This window comes from Thamnophis sirtalis, unplaced genomic scaffold (assembly GCF_051295495.1).
Source record: "Thamnophis sirtalis isolate CommonGarterSnake01/CBP01778 unplaced genomic scaffold, rThaSir2_p1.2 scaffold_8, whole genome shotgun sequence".
NCBI lineage: Eukaryota > Metazoa > Chordata > Lepidosauria > Squamata > Natricidae > Thamnophis > Thamnophis sirtalis.
Window position 1 is genome coordinate 34,869,603 of NW_028261388.1, and position 19,007 is coordinate 34,888,609.

Genomic DNA, 19,007 nt, shown 5'->3' on the forward strand with positions numbered 1-19,007 from the left:
CTTCTGCCTAGCTACTATATCATTTTAATAAGAATAGCCTGGTTAAATGTTATTAATATGTGTATGGTTGGAGTATGTTCAGAGAAAACAATTTGCAGAACATCACTGCATATTTTAAAGGAAAAATACAAACTCTTTATATATTAGCAGATAGTAATATTATACGTGGAATCCTTGAGTTACAACCATCTGTTCAGCTATTGGTCAAGGTTATGGGAGACCTGAATAAATGATACTTACACTCAGTCTCTAAAGTTATGGATGTTATAATGACTTTGTGATCCTATGATCAAAATTTGGTTGTTTGGCAAACCATCCACAATTACAACCATAGGCATACTTCAGTTCCTCCCACCTACTTACCCTGCCACCTATCTCTACATTTTGGCTGCCCTGTTTTATGGTATTTCTCAGCGGTGATGGGACTAAAGTAGAAGCCCTGATGGTTCTGCTATGCTAGCTCTACTGGCTATGTTACCTCCAGCTGACCTATTGGCCACACCAGCCTTCTTCCCAAGGCCATTTATCATGTGTTTTTCAGGCCCAAGTAACCTTCACTGTTTGTCTCCTGTTGCTCACAAGACGCACCCAGCCTGATTTGATGCAAGGCAGTTGCTGGGCTGGCCAAACATACTTTCTAAAACTGGTCATGCTGTTCTCCAAATAGTGCAGACTGTTTTCACAATGTTCCAAAGATATCTGAGGCCTTCTAAAATCTTGTGAGGCCACATCCACCATTGTCCAGATAGCGTGTGCCATTTTTACAATGCTTTGGAAAACTTTTGAAGCGTTCTAAAACCTCACAGGAAGACCATGACCATTGTTCTCAAAATTGCGTATGTTGTTCTTGAGATGCTTTGGAATGCCTCAGAAGCTATTTGGAGAATAGTGTGAGTAGCCTTGAAAGGAAAGCCTGGGAATGCCAGGGCCCAACAGGGCAGCAAAGCTGGTGAGCGCCAAGCAGCAGGGTGAGTGAAATGCACTCTTGCTTTTTTATCACCTTGTAAATCTTAATGGTTACTAAAGGAGGCACTTGCTAAATGAGAATTACTTAGACTTTAAAAAGTCCGGGTGCTGCAATGAACCAGAATATTTTTAAGAATACTATCTCACTATGTTCACTCAGATGCAAGTCCAACTGAGCTCTGCTAAACTTAATCACAGGTAATTGGATTGGAAGATTATAGACTATGGTCCTTTATTATTTTGTTAGTTTATGCTGTTTCTTATTGTTCTCTTTGCTTCGTTCTCGTTGAAATGTTTATTTCATGTCTTCAGGCATAAAAAGCAGGGGAAGAAGTATTGCTTTAGTACCGTTTTATAGACTTATCACATGGATTAAAGATTACTGAACTGAGTTGTTCAAAATACAAAATGAATATAAAGCACTTTGTATAGTCTTCTGATAGAAAAAATTAGGACACAGCCAAGTCTTGCATTAAATATTTGAGGGCATTCAGGCAGAAGCACATAAACTGGTAGTACAAGCAGTAAAACTCTAATACAAAAAGCATTGGCAAAAATGTCCAGTTACACCATAATAAAAAGGGAATCTTCCAGTTAACCTTCACAGATAAACAACAACCTTCTTCCCAAGTTTTCATTTCATTTATAAACTGCCCTGACCTCATTTTTTTCAAGAAAACATGAGAGACTGTAATATTTTTCCAGTTTATATCTGGGACATTTGTGATACTCTAGAATTACTGTGGTTACATTTCCAGGCAGAGTTCTGGAATTCTGGTAGTTCCCAAGATATGACCATAATGGAGTCTGCCCATTATGGTTATAAGTGATGATGGCTGTTAAGTGAGATGGTCTCACTTAAAGATCCCCAGCCCTTGCTCTTCCTGAGACAGCTGTTAAATGAAAATGCTGGTTGTTAAGTGGAGAACAAGCAGTCTCAGTGGCTCAGTGCGGAAGAGGTCTTTGAAATCTAACACAGGCATAGGCCTACCTGCACCTTCCAAATTATCCTCCACCCACAAGTTATCCCATGTTGTTTTTTTCAGCCCTTTGATCTCCACAGCTTTTTCTTTCTCCCACTGAGTCCCCACAGGCCTTAGGCTTTATTCCCACCCCACTAGGCTCCACCCATTCGTTATTTACCCCTTGAAGATTTCATGACCTCATGTTGGAGAAGGAATACAGGACAGATGGCACTGGGCTACACGGCTGCCTCCTGGAAGTGGCCATCATTATTAACACACCTGCAATTCTGCAGGGTTGTGCAGAATTGTGTCCAAGCAACAAAATAAATCAATTCACCCCTGGCCAATGCAGCATCCTTGCAAAAGTGTCCATTTTGGTATGCGTATCATGGCTTTGCAGAAGCAGCTGGCATTTTGAAATGCCTGCAAGGAATTGTGGGTGCGCTGAAACTGATGGCCACTTCTGGGAGGCAGTCACGTGACCCAAGGACGTGTGCCCTGACCTTCCTAATATGGGATCCAGAGATCTTCAAGATGTAAGTATGCAATGGATGCCAGGCATGTGGGGAATAGGCCCAAGGCCCTCAGGATCCTGGTGAGCAGGGTATGGGGCGGGGAGAGGCAGAGAGCGCTGTGGCACACCTGCAAAGTCGTAGGAGTGAATGATTGTGAGGGCACTGCAGCAGCTGTAACTTTGAAACAGAATAAGTAGCTTTAATGGCCTTTAATTTGCTACTGATATTAAAGGAAGTGTTATGAATGTGGTTTATATTTCCATTAGCGGAAAAAATAGGTCTTATAGAAGGAAGCCTTGTCTGATTATATCCTGTGCCTATTGGTTCTCATAAATAATGCCTATCTCATTAATTAGTATTAATTAGTCAGGAAGCAAGAATAGTTTAATTATCTAGTACTGACTTTCAGACTGAGAAAACAGCTTTGAAAACTTCAGTCAGGAACTCCTTGTAAGGTTTTGAACAAATCAGTAACGTTTATTACATTTTGAGGAAATCAGGTTAAAAACTTGCGATTTCCTTATGTGTTTATTCCTATTCTTGCCATTTCCTTATGTGCTTTCTTCTTGTGAAACATTTCCAAAGACATTTTCCTTAAGCATTTATTATTTAGATAGCTAGTTTCTATCAATTATTGTTTTTTTGCAATCAACCAGGCAGCAAGTGAAGATTCCAGGGCTTCATATTAGACTTATTCAGAGATCCATATTCAAAGAGTATAATGCGATTCAGTGTTCAGAAAAACCTTTGAACAGTTGCTTCTTCTCAGTTCTCACAGCTGCCTCCACAGCTAATACAATCTCCTGCAAGAAATGCATTTGGTTTAAGGTGTTCCCAACAGATGGTATGTGAGAGTATGTATATGCTGAATCATTTGGTCTCTGAATGCAGATGGCAGCACAACACAATTAAATATCTGTTCTCAAAATATGAAAAAGTGCTCATTGAAGACTAATGTTATCATAGAGAACATTGGAAACCTTGACATTTAAATTGCCATATGCAAGATCTGCTAAAGCCATTTATAAAGTTTCTTATTGTGGAAACAATTATGTTTATTCCTTTTACGGGCCAGACAGAACTACCATTTTGTTGGCTATTAATGAGACTAATTCTTTATGATCTTTGGGAAGACCTGTTCTTGTCATTCTTTAATGGAAACTTGTTATCGTCTCCACTTGACAAATAGAGCTTAAGTGTGTAATTATTTTTATCATCCCAGCATGCAGTGTTGTACTATATACATATATATATGTGGCGCAGTGGTTAAATGCAGCACTGCAGGCTACTGCTAGATCAGCAGGTCAGCGGTTCAAATCTCACCGGCTCAGGGTTGACTCAGCCTTCCATCCTTCCGAGGTGGGTAAAATGAGGACCCAGATTGTTGGGGGCAATATGCTGACTCTCTGTAAACCGCTTAGAGAGGCCTGAAAGGCCTATGAAGCGGTATATAAGTCTACTGCTATTGCTATTGCTATATGTGTGTGTGTGTGTGTGTGTGTGCGCACGCACGTGCGTACATGCATACATACATACATACACATTATGTGTACAATAGATTCTGTCCTAAGGAGGTCCATCAAGTGGGGCCAAGGATCTTCTCTGTGGTGACTCCCTATGGAACATCATCCCTAGAGATAAGTTTGGTCCCCATTTTGACAATCTTTCACAAGGCCTGGATATCAGGTTTTGCCGATAGGCCTGGGGACACAGAGTGGGATGGAGTTTATCAAATGGCTTATTTGATTGTTGTAGTTGGAGTGGTGGTTATTGCTTTTATTGGTTTTATATTGGATTGTTATCCTTGCAAGCCATCTGGAGTCACTGAAAGTGAGTTGGGTGGCCATATAACTTTTCTTAAATAAATAAATTCGCTAAACATGCTTGACATGCTACTGAAGAAAAGCTGAGGATTTATCAGAGTACTAAAGATGTTTATGACACGGTGAGATTAAAGCCTCTGGGACATCTAGTTGCCCATATTGCAGTATAATAGAATCTGAAACTGCAAAGGCAGAAATATAGTAGACACATGGAGTGTAAAAATCAGGATCATGAGAAAATCAGCACAGAAATGTATGAATTGGGCATAAGTATGAACTTAGGCATTAGTTAATTAGATAGAATAGAAGTGGACACTTTCAGCCAAAAGATCATACTTCTTACTACTCAAGACACACAGGAATGACATTGCTTTCATAATCAGGAATGATATTGTAAGGGCAATATCTGGGTATAAAGCAAAGTGTGATTAAATATCATCAACTAGACTTTGCAGACAAACCTTAGTTAATGATGATTACATAACTAATTTCATGCCTCAACCATTGATACAGAGGAGAAGATTGACAGGTTATCTGCTCAAGTTGAATCTGAAATCGACAAACTATGCAAGCACTCTGTGCTTTTGGTGGTTGCATTTTGGAAGTTGGAAATGTTCAGGACGACAACCTAACTGGAAAGCATGTGTAAGAAATAGAAATGGAGTAGGACAATGGTATACCAATTTTTCCCAATCCAATGTTTTTCATTACTAACAGCATTCCAACAAACAAAATGAACAGTACAGTTCATCATACATGGGCATCATTACATTGAATGCACAAACAGGTTTTTTATGGAAAATAAAAATATGGAAGACCTCAGTTATTATGGGAAAGAATGGCAAGGGGCTGACTGTGGAACTAATTATGAACTGCTCCTGCAAGTTCCAAGTCAAGATAAATTGGAAGAAAAAAGTAAATCAGTTTTCATCAATCAAAAGATCCATGCATAACTTCAGTGTTATTTATTTCATTTTCCAGAGACAAATGATGACAATTAGAACAAAAATATTAAAAGACCACTAGAGTCCATAATAAATACTTCATTTAAATGTCAAATACCACTGCCAAGTTGGACACAATAGCTTTCAAAAATATAATTGACAGCATCAATTGCACATAGTTAAAGAGGAAGACTGACACACAGAATTTAAAATGTAAAGGTATTTGTTGAAATGTTGGCATATGATCACTACCCTCTTAAGTGGAATTAATACTAATTGTTTTGGAGTTTCAGTGTCTCCAAACATAATCAGGTTTCATTATATCATTAAAGAGGACAGATATATAAAGTACAATAGGAAAATATGCCCTTGCCCTATATGTTGTAAGTTGATTTTTAAACTACACATAGTTGTTGAAAGTTCATTATTTTAAAACATATTCATGCACTAGTTTAAAAATATACAGTATCTTTGCCTATCTTCAGCAAAAAAATAGGTTTGTAATAAATACTAGAAAACTTGTAGAATATTTTTAAAAAGAACACAAACAACCTGTGACTATTAACTTCAGAAATCTCTAAATCTGAAAAACTATGAAGAGAATTATTTGACTTTTACACTGGAAGGAAAACTGAATATATGAAAACTGAGCTTGTCTTCTGTTTTTTGGGGGAGGGAAATTCAGATTTCTTTTAAATGTTTGATTCATTAATGTATATCTGTATTGTAATATAAGACTTAAAATGTTTTTCTACATAATATATACATATATATTTGCATACTTTCATTTTGAACGTATAGGTTAACCAGCAAGATTTCAGCTACATTTTGTATACAAGGAAATGAAAGCTTTTGTAAAATCAGTTTAAGAGTAGAATTACTAACTTAAGTAAACCTAGCATAGTTGATAGTTTGGGCATCAAATGGTTTTTTAACTTATGTTTTCTAAAATTATATCTAGTCCTTGTTAAATACATAAACAAGGCAACCAATAGTGATAGAGATATTAGTGTCAAAATGAATAGAATGTAGCCTACTATTCATAAAAGCCATAATATCTTCAAGGAAAGTTACCTAAAATGTTTTTCATAATGAAACATAAAACAACATTAATTGCATATTTAGAAAATCTGCTCTATAAACTGAGATTCACTGTTTCTGCATTTAATTTACCACCACTTAAGCTATGAATCATTGCAATCATATGAGAATGTTTGCTTAGTTCTTCTTGCTGAAGCTTAATTAAGGCCTCCTTTTCTTCTAGCCGTCCTTCCAACTGTGACTTCTGAACTTCCAAAGAAGATGCCTGAAAATACATATTATACACTATTTAATATAGCTAACAAACATGCAAAGATACATTCTCTGTTCATATTGGGTGAAATCAAAGTCTACTAAGCTCCACACTACAGGTAACAGTACTTATTCAGAACATCTGAAACTGACAAACCAGTTTGCCAACTAGACAATAACTCATAAAACATATTTTGAAATGATTTGGTTGTTAATTATTAATTGTGCTAAATATATTTTGGAGGATCTTTCAATTGATAAATTATAATTATCCAAATTTCAGATAATCAATTTAATATACATAAAGAGACAGAAAAAAAAAAGCTTTGAACCAGGTTGTGCTTTCTGTAAATTCAAATAACAGTGAGGTCATACTACAATTACCTTATCTCCAGTGCACACTATTATCCCACTAAAGTTATTTAAACAGTGACGTGTCTGGTGTAGTTTGGATCAGAATAAAATCAAACCAGTTGTAATTTAAGATCAGAAAAAGCTTAACTGATTCCCTACTTTATATGCAAAGATTTGAAATGAAAGTGTAAATGTTATTTATTTATTTAAATGGTTTATATGGCTACCTACCTTAAGCAACTCTGGGCAGCTTACAACCACAAAACCAATAAATCATAAATCAACCAACACAAGTAAATTTCTTTAGTCTTTTAAATATAAACATCTAAGAAAATTCCTATTTTCTCTGATTATTAGAAATAATCAATTTAAAAAAGAAATACACATACACAATCTCTCACATTATATTTCTAAGGCACGATATATGGATGTAAGTTATTTAATGTCTATTATTTTTATGACTCTTAAGAAGACAGTCTTATTTACTCGAAAGTGTATCTAATTTAATTCAATATATCTCTAGCTATACTTACAACCTCTATTCATTTGTAATTTTATTTTTCTCAATATGTATACATACCAACAATGAATTTATTCTATGTTCCCTAGAATCACAAGAAGTGGCAACACACAAGTAATCCTGAATAAATAAATAACTTACCTTAATACTCAGTTCTTTTCTTGCCTGTTCAGTTTTGCTAAGCTCTTTTCTAAGAATGTCAATTTTGTCCTCCATATCTATTTTTTCCTTCTGTCTGACTTTTAGTTTTTCTTCTTGAACTTTTATCTTCTGTTGTAAATCTTTTGAAAAATATGAAAGAAAGTGGTTTACTCCAAAACTTTTGGACATTAATACTTTCCCAGAACTATCATTGCATGAATTGTGCAGCACTGCCATCTGCTGAACATTGACCACTCACATTTTACAATCCTCAGCATTTGTCTTAATAAAGAAGCATTTTTCAGTTTAGTGCAAATATATACTTGAAATGTGGATTTTAAGAAACAAAGTGTAATAGCTAAATTTAATATTTACTTAACCATGGCTTCTTTAATAAACCAAAATGACAGGTGACAGTAAACCAGATCCAAAGAAATAACATTCCAGCTCAGCAAAACATATGAACTTACTTTTTTTTGCCTGATTTGTCTTACATATAAATAATTTATTCTGAACAACAGAAAGTGCTTGTATTAGTTAATTCAGCAATTTACATTAATTAGCATAGCCATGTTTTCTGAATATATCTGGTTACAATTACTATTTCTAACCCATGATGACAGATCTGTTATTTGCTCAAATGAAGAAAGTATTGTCTTGTGATATTGTTTAAAACCTGTGCTGTGATTTGTGTACTGATATTTCTCTTTCTATGCATCACCAATGAAAATACCTTGCACTTTCAGCATTACAGTTACTGTTTGCCAAACGTTTTTCTTAGCCTTTAATTGTAAGTCTATGTACATGTAGTCCTCGACTTACGATCCCAATTTAGCTCAACATTTCTGTTGCTAAGCGAGACAAGGGTTAAGTGAATTTTGCCCCATTTTACAACCTTTCTGTCCACATTTGTTAAATGAATCACTGCACTTGTTAAATTAGTAACAGAGTTGTTAAGTGAATCTGGCTTCCCTGTTGACTTTGCTTGTCAGGTCCCATAAGGGGAACATATGACCCTGGGCCACTGCAACTGTCACAAATATGACTCAGTTGCCAAGAGTCTGAATTTGGATCATATGCCCATGAGGAAACAATTATAGTCGTAAGTGTGAAAAATGGTCATAAGTCACTTTTTTCAGTGCCTGTTGAATGGTCACTAAACGAATTATTGTAATTCAAGAACTAGCTGTCCTGGAATATGATGTTTGTCAAACATAAACAGGTTGCCTAGTGAGGAAAGATCTCTGGCCTATAAATAATTTAAATTAAATTAGGCAAAAACCAGACCTAAACAGCTCAGGAGTGGTGAAATCTAGCACCAGGAAGTAGGGATGGCAGGATCATGCCCTGGTGGTGGACACTCAGGTATGGAGGGCAGAATGCCCTACCTTGTGCTTAGTCCTGACACTGTGGGGGTGGCATTAGCAGTTTCCTTTGGCAGGCCTCTGCTCTACCTTGTATCATTTTAAGTGTACCAGCTGCCACATCTAACTAAAGGGTCAACAGAGAGAAGCTCCATATGCAGAGAGATTAATCTGGATATTAGCTACCCTTTTCATGAGTTATGAAGGATAAAGATCATTCACTCTTCTACTTAGTTCTTAGCCAAATTGGCAAGATAGCCTAGGCCCCCTCAACCAGTAATATTGGCTTTGATTCAGAGTATAGGTAGAATTTCAAAAGCAAAACAATTCAAGGGTCCCATTAACTAAGTTAGCATTTAAATATATCCTGAACCAGGGTGCATTTTAACATGCAATGTACTGACCATTGGCAAATACAGTAAAAAAAAAAGGAGCAGAACGGAGCAAATTAAAAGTAGAAGATTTTTGTTTTCCTAGGCTCTAGGGCAGGGGTCGGCAACCTTAAACACTCAAACAGCCACAAAGGTCCTAACCAGAAGCCTCCCATTCAATTCTGGGGCTGACTGGAAGTCCGGTTTCCCCACCATAGAGTCTCCTCCTAGGGTAGCATCTTTTTTCCTCTACCTGCCCTACCCAAAAGCCCTATCAATTGTGGAGCCAACCACAGCGCCACAGAGGGATGAAAAAGCCACATGCGGCTTCAGAGCCGAGGGTTGCTCATCCCTGCTGTAAGGGATTATGGCCTTCTGTTGCCAGGGCAGAAGATAGAGAGTAGCACTTTATTTTTTAAAACATTTGCTTTTCTAGGTTTTCTCACTAGCATTAATAATGTTTGAAATAAAAATAGCTCCCTTCTTTTTTAGGGAGCAGACTAGGATTCAGCTTGTCTTTTTTTGCTTGGCTTTCTAAAATGAAGGAGCAGGACTTGTATGCTTTATACCCGAGGCATTAGAGTCAGATTCTTCTGCACAACTTAGAAAACAGGGTTTTGAAATACTTGTCTTTGGGATGCCTTAAAAAGGAACATAGAATTGCAAGTTTACAGCTTTTCAAATATAAAATAATGTTATAAACAGCCTGACAATGAAATGTCTGCAAGAAAACAGCCAAGCTAAGGGAGCATGAAGAACCCAACAAATATGCAATAATGGAACACGTGAATTTCTTTATGAACAATATGTTTGAAAAAGCCGATAAATTTATAAGTACTAACTTGATATTTCTCCATCTTTTTCTTGGATCTGTTTGTTCAGTTCTTTTCTGTGTTCTTCTGTTTCGAGAAGCTGAACAACGGTTCTGAAATTGTAAGCATAAATATTAGATTTCTCATTTTAAAATAATATGAAAAATAGTGATATGCCTCTAAGTATCATACTGCAGCTATGTATATCAACAACAGCCTTACTTGTTATCAAAGTTTATTTTCATATGATGTGCCTTCAATAGGGAGAAGCACCCCACACCCAAATGAAACTTTTCATGTCATTTAACAATGTTGAAAACAGGAATTAAGAAAAAAAAATGAATCAGATAAAAAGTTGAAGTTGGGTGGGTGACAAGTGAGAAAAAAAGTAGATAGTATAATTGGAATAGGCATATGTGTTAAAATATTCATGACTGGGAAAGACAGGGGAACAAGGTCAGTCAATGAATAGGCATTGCAACTAAATCAGCCAATAGGAGCTTAAACAGATCTGAGTCTGTGGAAAGAATTGAAACAGAAACTCAAGCTTAGAGTCTGGGTGTGACTTAGATGAGAATTGAAACTGAAATTAGTCAGTAAGCTCTGAGGTCTGTGTCTGCTGCTCTAAGAAGTAAAGAAAGCAGTCTGTCTGGGCTTGTCCTGAAATGAAATGAAACTAACTGCTTGTGCTTGCCTGTAACTTTGTTTGGCCAACCCCCCCCCCCCCAAAAAAAAAACTATACAACTTTTCTTATAATTCAACAAAACCATTTAATTTAAACTTTACAAAAAACTTAACTTACTTTTCATTCTGTTGCTTTAGCGATTCATTCAGTCTTTTAAGGGTCTCAAGTTGTTTATTCAGTGAATTACACATTCCCTGCAGATTGTTATACTGCTTTTCTATAGTTTCATGCCTAAAAATTTCAAATTATTACTATTAAAAGGAATGAATGCTATGCAATTTTCATACTATAATATTTGATATATTAGAGTGTGGGGTCTTTGGTGCTCTCTGAGTTTGGTTGCTTTCTTGCAAATGTTTCATTACCTAACTAGATATCATCAGTTCAACAAAACCTTAATTTAACCCTGAGCTACAAATATTGTTTTATATTAATATATATTAGAACCTCCTATCAAATTGAAAACATTTATCCTCTTTCTCTGTGTTTGGAATTGTGCGTTTAGCACTTTAAATTCAACTTTCAGTGCTGAAACATATTCCATGAGGAATTCTGATCAGAGTACCCATTTTTTAAAAAAAAAATCTTGTCACCAATTAATTGCATGACAAATCTTTAAGCTCTATGCAGCTTGTGTGGAATATAAATATGATTTTTGAACAATAAAAATAAACTTATTTTCTGGTAATAAAAGAGACAACAGAATCTGATCTATCAACAAGAAACATGTAACATCTGCAGTTAATTTTTACTTATACTTTCACTTATACAAATTGTGTTTTGAGATCTACAGATAAACAAGCTATTCACCAAGATACTTCCCAATTTTCAAACAACCTTGTGAACTCTTAAGAAGTTCTTTACATTACTTCAATCAGGCATTTTTTCTCTTAGAATTCTGTTCATTCTTTGAGGGTTTTTTTATTTTTGGGAAAAGATTTTGTGCAAAACTTGTGATTTCAGTTGCTTATATTTCTATCACTTTGCATTACCTATTAGTAAATAAAGTAAAGGTTCCCTTTGCACATATGTGCTAGTCGTTCCTGATTCTAGGAGGCGGTGCTTATATCCGTTTCAAAGAATCAGAGCTGTCCAACGATGCCTCTGTGGTCATGCGGCCGGCATGATTAAATACCGAAGGCACACGGAACACTGTTACCTTCCCACCAAAGGGTGTCCCTATTTTTCTACTTGCATTTGGTTGGCAGAAGCTGGGACAAGTAACGGGAGCTCAGTCCATTACACGGCACTAGGGAATCGAACCGCTGAACTGCTAATCTTTCTGATCTACAAGCTCAGTGTCTTAGCCACTGAACCACCATGTACCCTTATCTATTAGAGGATATGATAAAAGTTCCCACAACTAAAAAACAGTACAAAAAATAACTGAAATGATTCATGGATAAGATTAAGCATTCAGACCTAATTTTGCAGTTTGCTAGCCAAACATTATTGTTGTTTTCACAAACAAGTAATATGATCTTATGAAATTTATACCTATGTAGATGAAGATTAGCAAAGGGTTCAATTTAACTGTTAGCTTTCAAAAACTTCCGATTTGTCCAAATTTTGAATTAATATTTTATTTAAAAGCTCAGCAATGGCTAGCTATTGCATTTACATTTAAAATATTTGAGAAAACTTATATGCCTTTACTATCTAAATTTTGCAATATCTGATAAATTTCAACCAACACTGTTTGAAGAGTAGAAATCTCTTTTTTGGACAGCCTTTTTTCAGCCCATGCAGAAAGGAAGGATACCTTCATCTGACTGAGGAACTGTTGGCACTTACAGGTAGTCCTAGACATATTAGGGCAATTGGAATCAGGATTGTTATCACTAAGAAAATGTGATCATAAAGTGCAAACTATTTTGCATAGCAATGACAATAAAGGTAATCCTGGCTGCCATCATTAAATGAATGTCTCATGCGTTAGGTGAGGCAACTTTCTGCCAGCTTCACACAATCAATGTAGGGGGAAAGTCAAAAAGAAGCTGCACGCCCCAGACTTTGCTGCAAGAGGCTGCATGGAAGTGTTGGGGAAGAGTCTTCAAGGGTTTCAGAAGCACTTGGATATTTAGTCCCAGAATCAAGAGGCTTCTGAAGCATTTCCATTCTGTGGCTGAAAATTCTCCTCAGATTTTGGCATGAAGCTTTTTGAGGCAGCCTTCAGAGACAAGATCTGGATCTGGGGACTGGTTGAAAATGGTCCATGCCATAACCCTGCTGGGATTTTGGAATGGAGCTTTTCTAGCCAGCCCTCAAGAGATCAGTCTCCAGATTGCAATCATGTAAACGTGGAGGCTCTCCATAGGTTGGAATGCCTTCATTTAACACCATGGTAATTTTGAATAGTCACTGAACGAATGATTGTAAGTCAAGGACTACCTGTAAATATCAAATTAAGTTCACATGGGTTCCATGGCAAAATAGTTTTTCAATTCTTATGTGGATGCTTTTGAAATATATATATATATATATATATATATATATATATATATATATATATATATATATATATATATATATATATATATATATATATATATATATATATATATATGCTCACGCACTAGCTACTTTATTTAAGATAAAATGATTTTATTGAAATTGATCCAATATTGTTCTTTAAGCAAAATATTTATAATGCTAGATATAACTAGATTGGTTGGACACATAGCAATGTTCCTTTAATTATAGAGCCTATAAATTCTATTTGTCAAAAAATTAAATCTTCATATGTATCCTTTTTGATGATATAAATAATTATATATAGTCTGAATGCAATCTCTCTCTCTTGCTTTCTATAGAGAAATGCTTAGCAGAGTTATATCTTACTTTTGAAGCAGATCAATGGAAGATCTTTTCAGTATCTCATATTCTTCTGCTATTGTTTGCAGTTTCCGATTATGCTGAAATAGTTGTTCAATATCACTTTGTGCCCGTTCAGATTCTGTCTGCTGTGCTTTCAGTAGTGACTCCAGATCTTCATTTTTTCTTTCTGTATCCTTCAGTATTGAAGCAAGCGTCCTAGCCTTTTGGAATTTGTGCAAAATGACAGTTCCATTGTGTGAATGAAATGTTAGGACACTAGAGCAATCAACCATGCTAATACTAAACCAGCACTTAAGGCTTTTAGATTTCAAGAACCCAGACAGCAAATTAGCCTTTAAAGTGTAATTTGCAGATGTACAAATATATATAATCATAAAAGGATAGCGCCAAGTAAGTGAAATATATAATCTAGTTTATTTTCAAATACAAAATAAAGCAAATTACATGAGCAATTTTGTATTGACAGATGTACGTACATAATAAATTAATCCTTATATGATAATTCAGCTTTACCTACCTCAGATTCAGCTTGAGCTCTCTGGCAACGATACTGGGCAATAAGTCTATCAGCTTGAGAAAGAGCTAACGCCTTTGCTTCCAAAAGGTCCTGCAACCTTGTTTCCTTGGACTTAAAAGAAAATTATTGCAAAATGAACCGCATATTGAGCACACACATGAAAAAAAAAGGCTTATTACATATACTCACTGCCAATGCAGACAGTTTCTGTTCATATACTTCTATTATTTCAGAGACCCTGATGTCTGTGACTGATTCCTTCATCTGTTAGAAATGTTCATAATATAAGCTAAAGCAATATGCAAATCTTAATTCAAAATTGTACCTATATGGACAAATAAAAAACTTGATATGAGGAATAACTACACAAATTCTATTCACAAACTGATGTCAAACATAACCCAGGTATTAATGGTATTAATATAATTATTGAAATACTGCATAGCAAAGTTTTCTGTGCCCCTATAACTAATGTGTATCAAAACCAAACAAATGAAAATCCATTTATTTCCATATTAATTGTTTTTATAGCATATTAATTTTAAGCATTGTAATTATAAGCAAGGCTTCATATTTATTGTCTTACAAAATCAATTTACTTCACTCGGATATTTAGTGGAGTTTGTCCAAATTTCTGAATACTGTAGATTCAAGTCCCACACTGAGCTACACTGTACTGTGATCAAGACAAAAATGTTTTCATGTTTGTGTTAAAAGCACTAACCTCCAAGCCAGACTGGAGTTTGTGAATCAGGTCCTGAATGTTGAAAGTTGCAGCATCACCATCATTGGGATGGCAAACATTAGAGGGCTTTACTGAATTTACAGAAGTCATGGATGCCTGCAGGTGACTTCTTCTTTTAGAGACATGCTCAGATTCCTGTTGTTTGTAAGCATTATTGGCTGCAATACTTTCACCAAGCCTAATAAAAGCATCACACATAAAAGGTGATATTTGTGAGAAAGTGTGTGTCTTATAGAATAAGATCAAAATGTGAAATAATGGCAGTGACTCAAGGTAGATTTTCAAAAACATTTTTATGAAAGGTAGAATTTTTAAAAAAGAAACAATAGGAAACTTACACAATGGCAGGAAAGTCTGGCAATGGGGCTGCTTCAAACAATATTCTAAGTCCTGCTTGAACTTGTTCTCTGTGGTCTGATGTTAAAGCAAAAGCCAGAGGGGTAACCAAGCGTTGGTCCTAAATATAGAACACTTTTTAGTTTAAAAAAACCTTTCTTTTTCAAAACAGTCAACAGTGGTTTACACAGGATTTTGTACAAACAGTTCAAGTGATACATTTTTGGCATCACCTTCTAGTCCTTTTTCACTTCCCCAGGTTATACTTATGTTTTTAAAGGCTATGGAAGGTTGGTTTGAAAAGTCCAATAGTCACTTTTAGAAAATGATCAGAATGACATGTATCATTTTTAGAATGATTAATATAAATATTTAAAACTTTGTACCTGAAGAACTTTGTAAAAACTGACTTCCATATTAGGAACCAGCTGCTTAAGCTTACTCATCAGATCCAGTGTTTTTAAGATTAGCTCAGCAGAAAGTTTGCTAAAAAATATTAAGAGAACATTTTATAATGAATAAGCATTCAAAATTAAAATAATTACTTTTACAAGAGAGCAAGTAATGGCAGAAGGATATAGTTGTCAATGGCTTTCCATCTGCAGTTATCAGGAAGCTTAAAAAAAATAAAGACATGGTTTTGGGCAAAATAAGGTAGAATTTTAAGTACTATTGTGTAGTGATAATGAGCATGTAATTGCAATATATAAACTTTTGAAACATGCTTATACATGTTACATAACATGTAACATAGATAAGCTTTTGAAACAACTGTTTTGAAACAGTTTGAAACATGAAGAACAGTTTAAAGATGATAAAGTGGGCTAAAATTTTTGGTTATAATATATAGTAATAGCACTTAGTTATATACCACTTTACAGTGCTTTACAGCTCCTCTAATCAATTTACAGAGTCAGCATATTGCCCCCAACAATCTGGATCCTCATTTTACCAACCTGCGAAGGATGGGAGGCTGAGTCAATCTTGAGCCTGGTGAGATTCAAACTGCCAAAATGCAGTCAGTGTAGTCATCCGGCAGTCAGCAAAAGAAGACTGCCGTACTGCATTCTAACCACTGAGCCATCACGGCTCATAATAATAGGGACTATTCCCTGCAAAATTTTGATTTATTCTTTTGAAATACAAAGTTACAAAGTTTTCCAAAGTTGGAAAAAATAAAAAGGAATTATAAAAATACTAGGTTGTGCTTACCTCAATTCACAGTCCACAAATTTTGTCCCAAAACTAAAATCAATTCCACTAGAAGTAAATTGGTTTTCTATTAAAGTAGCACACTTGCTAGCTGTTAAAACTTTAATGACATGCATTTTCAGCATATCATCTACACAAAGAGGTACATTCTGTCAAGGATTCTGTTTTTCTGAAATATTCAATTTATGGTCAAATTCACTAATGAATACTGTTATATTCCTCACTTACTGATTCTTTGTTTAACAACCTTTCAAAGTTTGCTGGTTGGAGAAAAAGAAAGGAGGAATTAACATCAAACAAACAATCCAAAGAAAATACCCTAATCAAGGAACTACAAAAGAAAAAAAATCATATATCCACTAATACTGGAAGGCAATACTGGAAGCTTTTACATTACCAGGGAGCAAATAGGAAGCAAATTCTGCACCTAGATGGGTAATAAACCATCTGCAAGCAAACAACAAAGCTCAAAAACATCAAAGGCTTCACAGTTCAACCTTGAACTATATATATTATCTTCTGGTTAGGAAAAAAAACCAGCTTTGCAATCCACCCTCATACCATAGCATCTACGGTCACATGAGTGCTATTTACATGTTTCACAAACAGCTTCTAACAAGCAGAATTCATGGAGAACGTGGAAGGGAAATTGCAAGTTGCTGTTCCATGATATTTTGCTGGATGAGTGCAAGAATTTGCTTAATATCAAAAGCAGATGCAAAGTTTTAAGTCCCCTGATTTTTTTACTTAGCCATTATGGCATTTAGTGACAGAATTGTTGGTCTCAATTGTGATCAGTAAGCAAGGATTGTCTGTAAGTAAAACTTCCTAATGATGCAAAATGAAAGTCTAAACAGGAAAATAAATCTAATTCAAAGTAACTTGTTCAAAACTTGGGAATCTTTAAGCAAAGTCCACAATAACTGGCAAATGAAGAATGCTCTTCTGTATTTTATCACAATTTCCCAAATAAGTCAAATAATAATTTATAATTTTATTATAAATTATAATAAAATTATAAATTATTATTTTTTCTTAATTTCTGTTGAATATTATAAATTTATAATGGCAAATATTTCGGCTAGATATATATGGTATCATGCAATAAAAATACAGACATTGAAAGGAAAATAAGTAAATATCAAGAAATCTGCTCAGTTATTAAGTGCCAATTATTGATGCATTATTACATATGCATTTCCTATATAAAACACTAAGAAAATGTTTAAACATTTTAAAAAGTTTAATATCCTTATCTGTTTTAAAATTAGCTAGATGAGTGTCTCTATTTTGTCTTAAATCTTTTTTTCTTTTTTATCCAATAGAGAATTTGTTTTAAGCTTTATGTAATTAAAATGTATTTAACTTATTTCAAATGCATGATTTTTTCCCCGCAATCTTCAATAAGAAAAATTTTCAAGAAGGATATTTATCAAGATATCAATAGTCTTGATCATTCGTTCACATTTTTTCTTTTTCAACAGATCTTCTAGTATGTGGTCAGGAAACTGAAGATGGTCGAGAAGAATGGGCAAAAGAAGATCCACAAAGCGTTCAGCAGTTGCACTATTGCCAGCATCAATAACATCCTATAACAGAAATATTATCAATTTAATGGCATTGAAACAATTAAATAATCATCCTGTCACCAAACTTAAATTGGAGTCAAATTTATTATTTTTAAAAATACAATCCAACCATAAAATTTTATATAAATTTGATTTGACCTTAGCAATACCAATAATACTTAGACATATACTATTTTATAGTGCTTTACAACTCTCTTTAAGCGGTTTTATTGAGTCAGCATATTGCCTCCAACAATTTGGGTCCTCATTTTACCCACTTTGGAAGGATGGAAGGCTTAGTCAACCTTGAGCCTGGTGGATTTAAACTGCCAAATTGCAGGCAGCCGGCAGGCAGCAGAAGTAGCCTGCAGTTCTGCACTCTAACCACTGTGCTACCAAGGCTTAATTTTATTAGTTTGTAGTTTTAAAAGGGTTATAGTTTAGACATATTAGCTTAAATAGACTATTTTTCACCATTGTTTTACAAAAATAGAACTGTTAATTGTTGATCTGATTTCCATAACCACAATCTTATCTTTTCCCTTTTAAAAAAATGAAATAATAATTAATGAGTTATTTTATTACAAGAATTTACAAAATTGTAGGTAATAGGTCCTTAGATGAGGAAAATAATAAAATATTTTTTTAAATAAGAAAATTTGTAAGAGCTTTAATTTTTGCCTAAATATTTTCAAATGTTCATTTTTATAAATATTTTATTACTTCACAGGCCCCTAACAACTATACACACGGGTTAAAAAGTGTCTTCATATATTTTTCTCTTATGTGATCAAATGCTAACAATGTCCTCCTGATTCTATGCAGATTCTATACTATTCCTCATCCTTCCTTGCCATCCTAATTTAAATCTGGTATCAAACTAGCTACTCCTTACATCTGATGAAATGAACTGAAGTTCACGAAATAAGCTTTTTAATCAAATTTATTAGTAAAAATAAGTATTACCAGATTCCTTGATAATTTTTTTGCTACCATAAACATTCCTCCTACAAAAAATTAGAAGTAACCCAATACGA

The 19,007-nt window shown here is 34.7% G+C and overlaps 1 protein-coding gene and 1 long non-coding RNA gene across 3 annotated transcripts in view; one reads left to right on the forward strand and one right to left on the reverse strand.

The window, feature by feature from the left end:
• The first annotated feature begins 660 nt into the window (after positions 1 to 660).
• On the forward strand, positions 661 to 18,620 carry LOC148044360 (uncharacterized). 2 transcript variants are annotated; one of them, XR_015697482.1, is made up of 4 exons: positions 661 to 968; positions 6,478 to 6,625; positions 10,139 to 10,189; positions 17,887 to 18,620. It is a non-coding gene; the product is annotated as an uncharacterized LOC148044360 (long non-coding RNA). The 2 variants fall into 2 exon arrangements; XR_015697481.1 differs by lacking the exon at positions 10,139 to 10,189 and having other exon boundaries at positions 667 to 968.
• CIP2A (cellular inhibitor of PP2A) overlaps positions 5,220 to 19,007 on the reverse strand; it is a 29,059-nt gene continuing 15,271 nt past the window's right edge. The window contains exons 10-21 of the mRNA XM_087721434.1: positions 17,832 to 17,991; positions 16,403 to 16,544; positions 15,577 to 15,676; positions 15,193 to 15,311; positions 14,834 to 15,032; positions 14,299 to 14,373; positions 14,110 to 14,220; positions 13,596 to 13,792; positions 10,872 to 10,985; positions 10,099 to 10,181; positions 7,522 to 7,661; positions 5,220 to 6,519 (exon numbers count right to left, since the gene is read on the reverse strand). Of these exons, the coding sequence (XP_087577560.1) occupies positions 6,349 to 6,519; positions 7,522 to 7,661; positions 10,099 to 10,181; positions 10,872 to 10,985; positions 13,596 to 13,792; positions 14,110 to 14,220; positions 14,299 to 14,373; positions 14,834 to 15,032; positions 15,193 to 15,311; positions 15,577 to 15,676; positions 16,403 to 16,544; positions 17,832 to 17,991 (1,611 nt within the window). The 3' untranslated portion in view covers positions 5,220 to 6,348. The remainder of the gene's footprint in view (positions 6,520 to 7,521; positions 7,662 to 10,098; positions 10,182 to 10,871; positions 10,986 to 13,595; positions 13,793 to 14,109; positions 14,221 to 14,298; positions 14,374 to 14,833; positions 15,033 to 15,192; positions 15,312 to 15,576; positions 15,677 to 16,402; positions 16,545 to 17,831; positions 17,992 to 19,007) is intronic.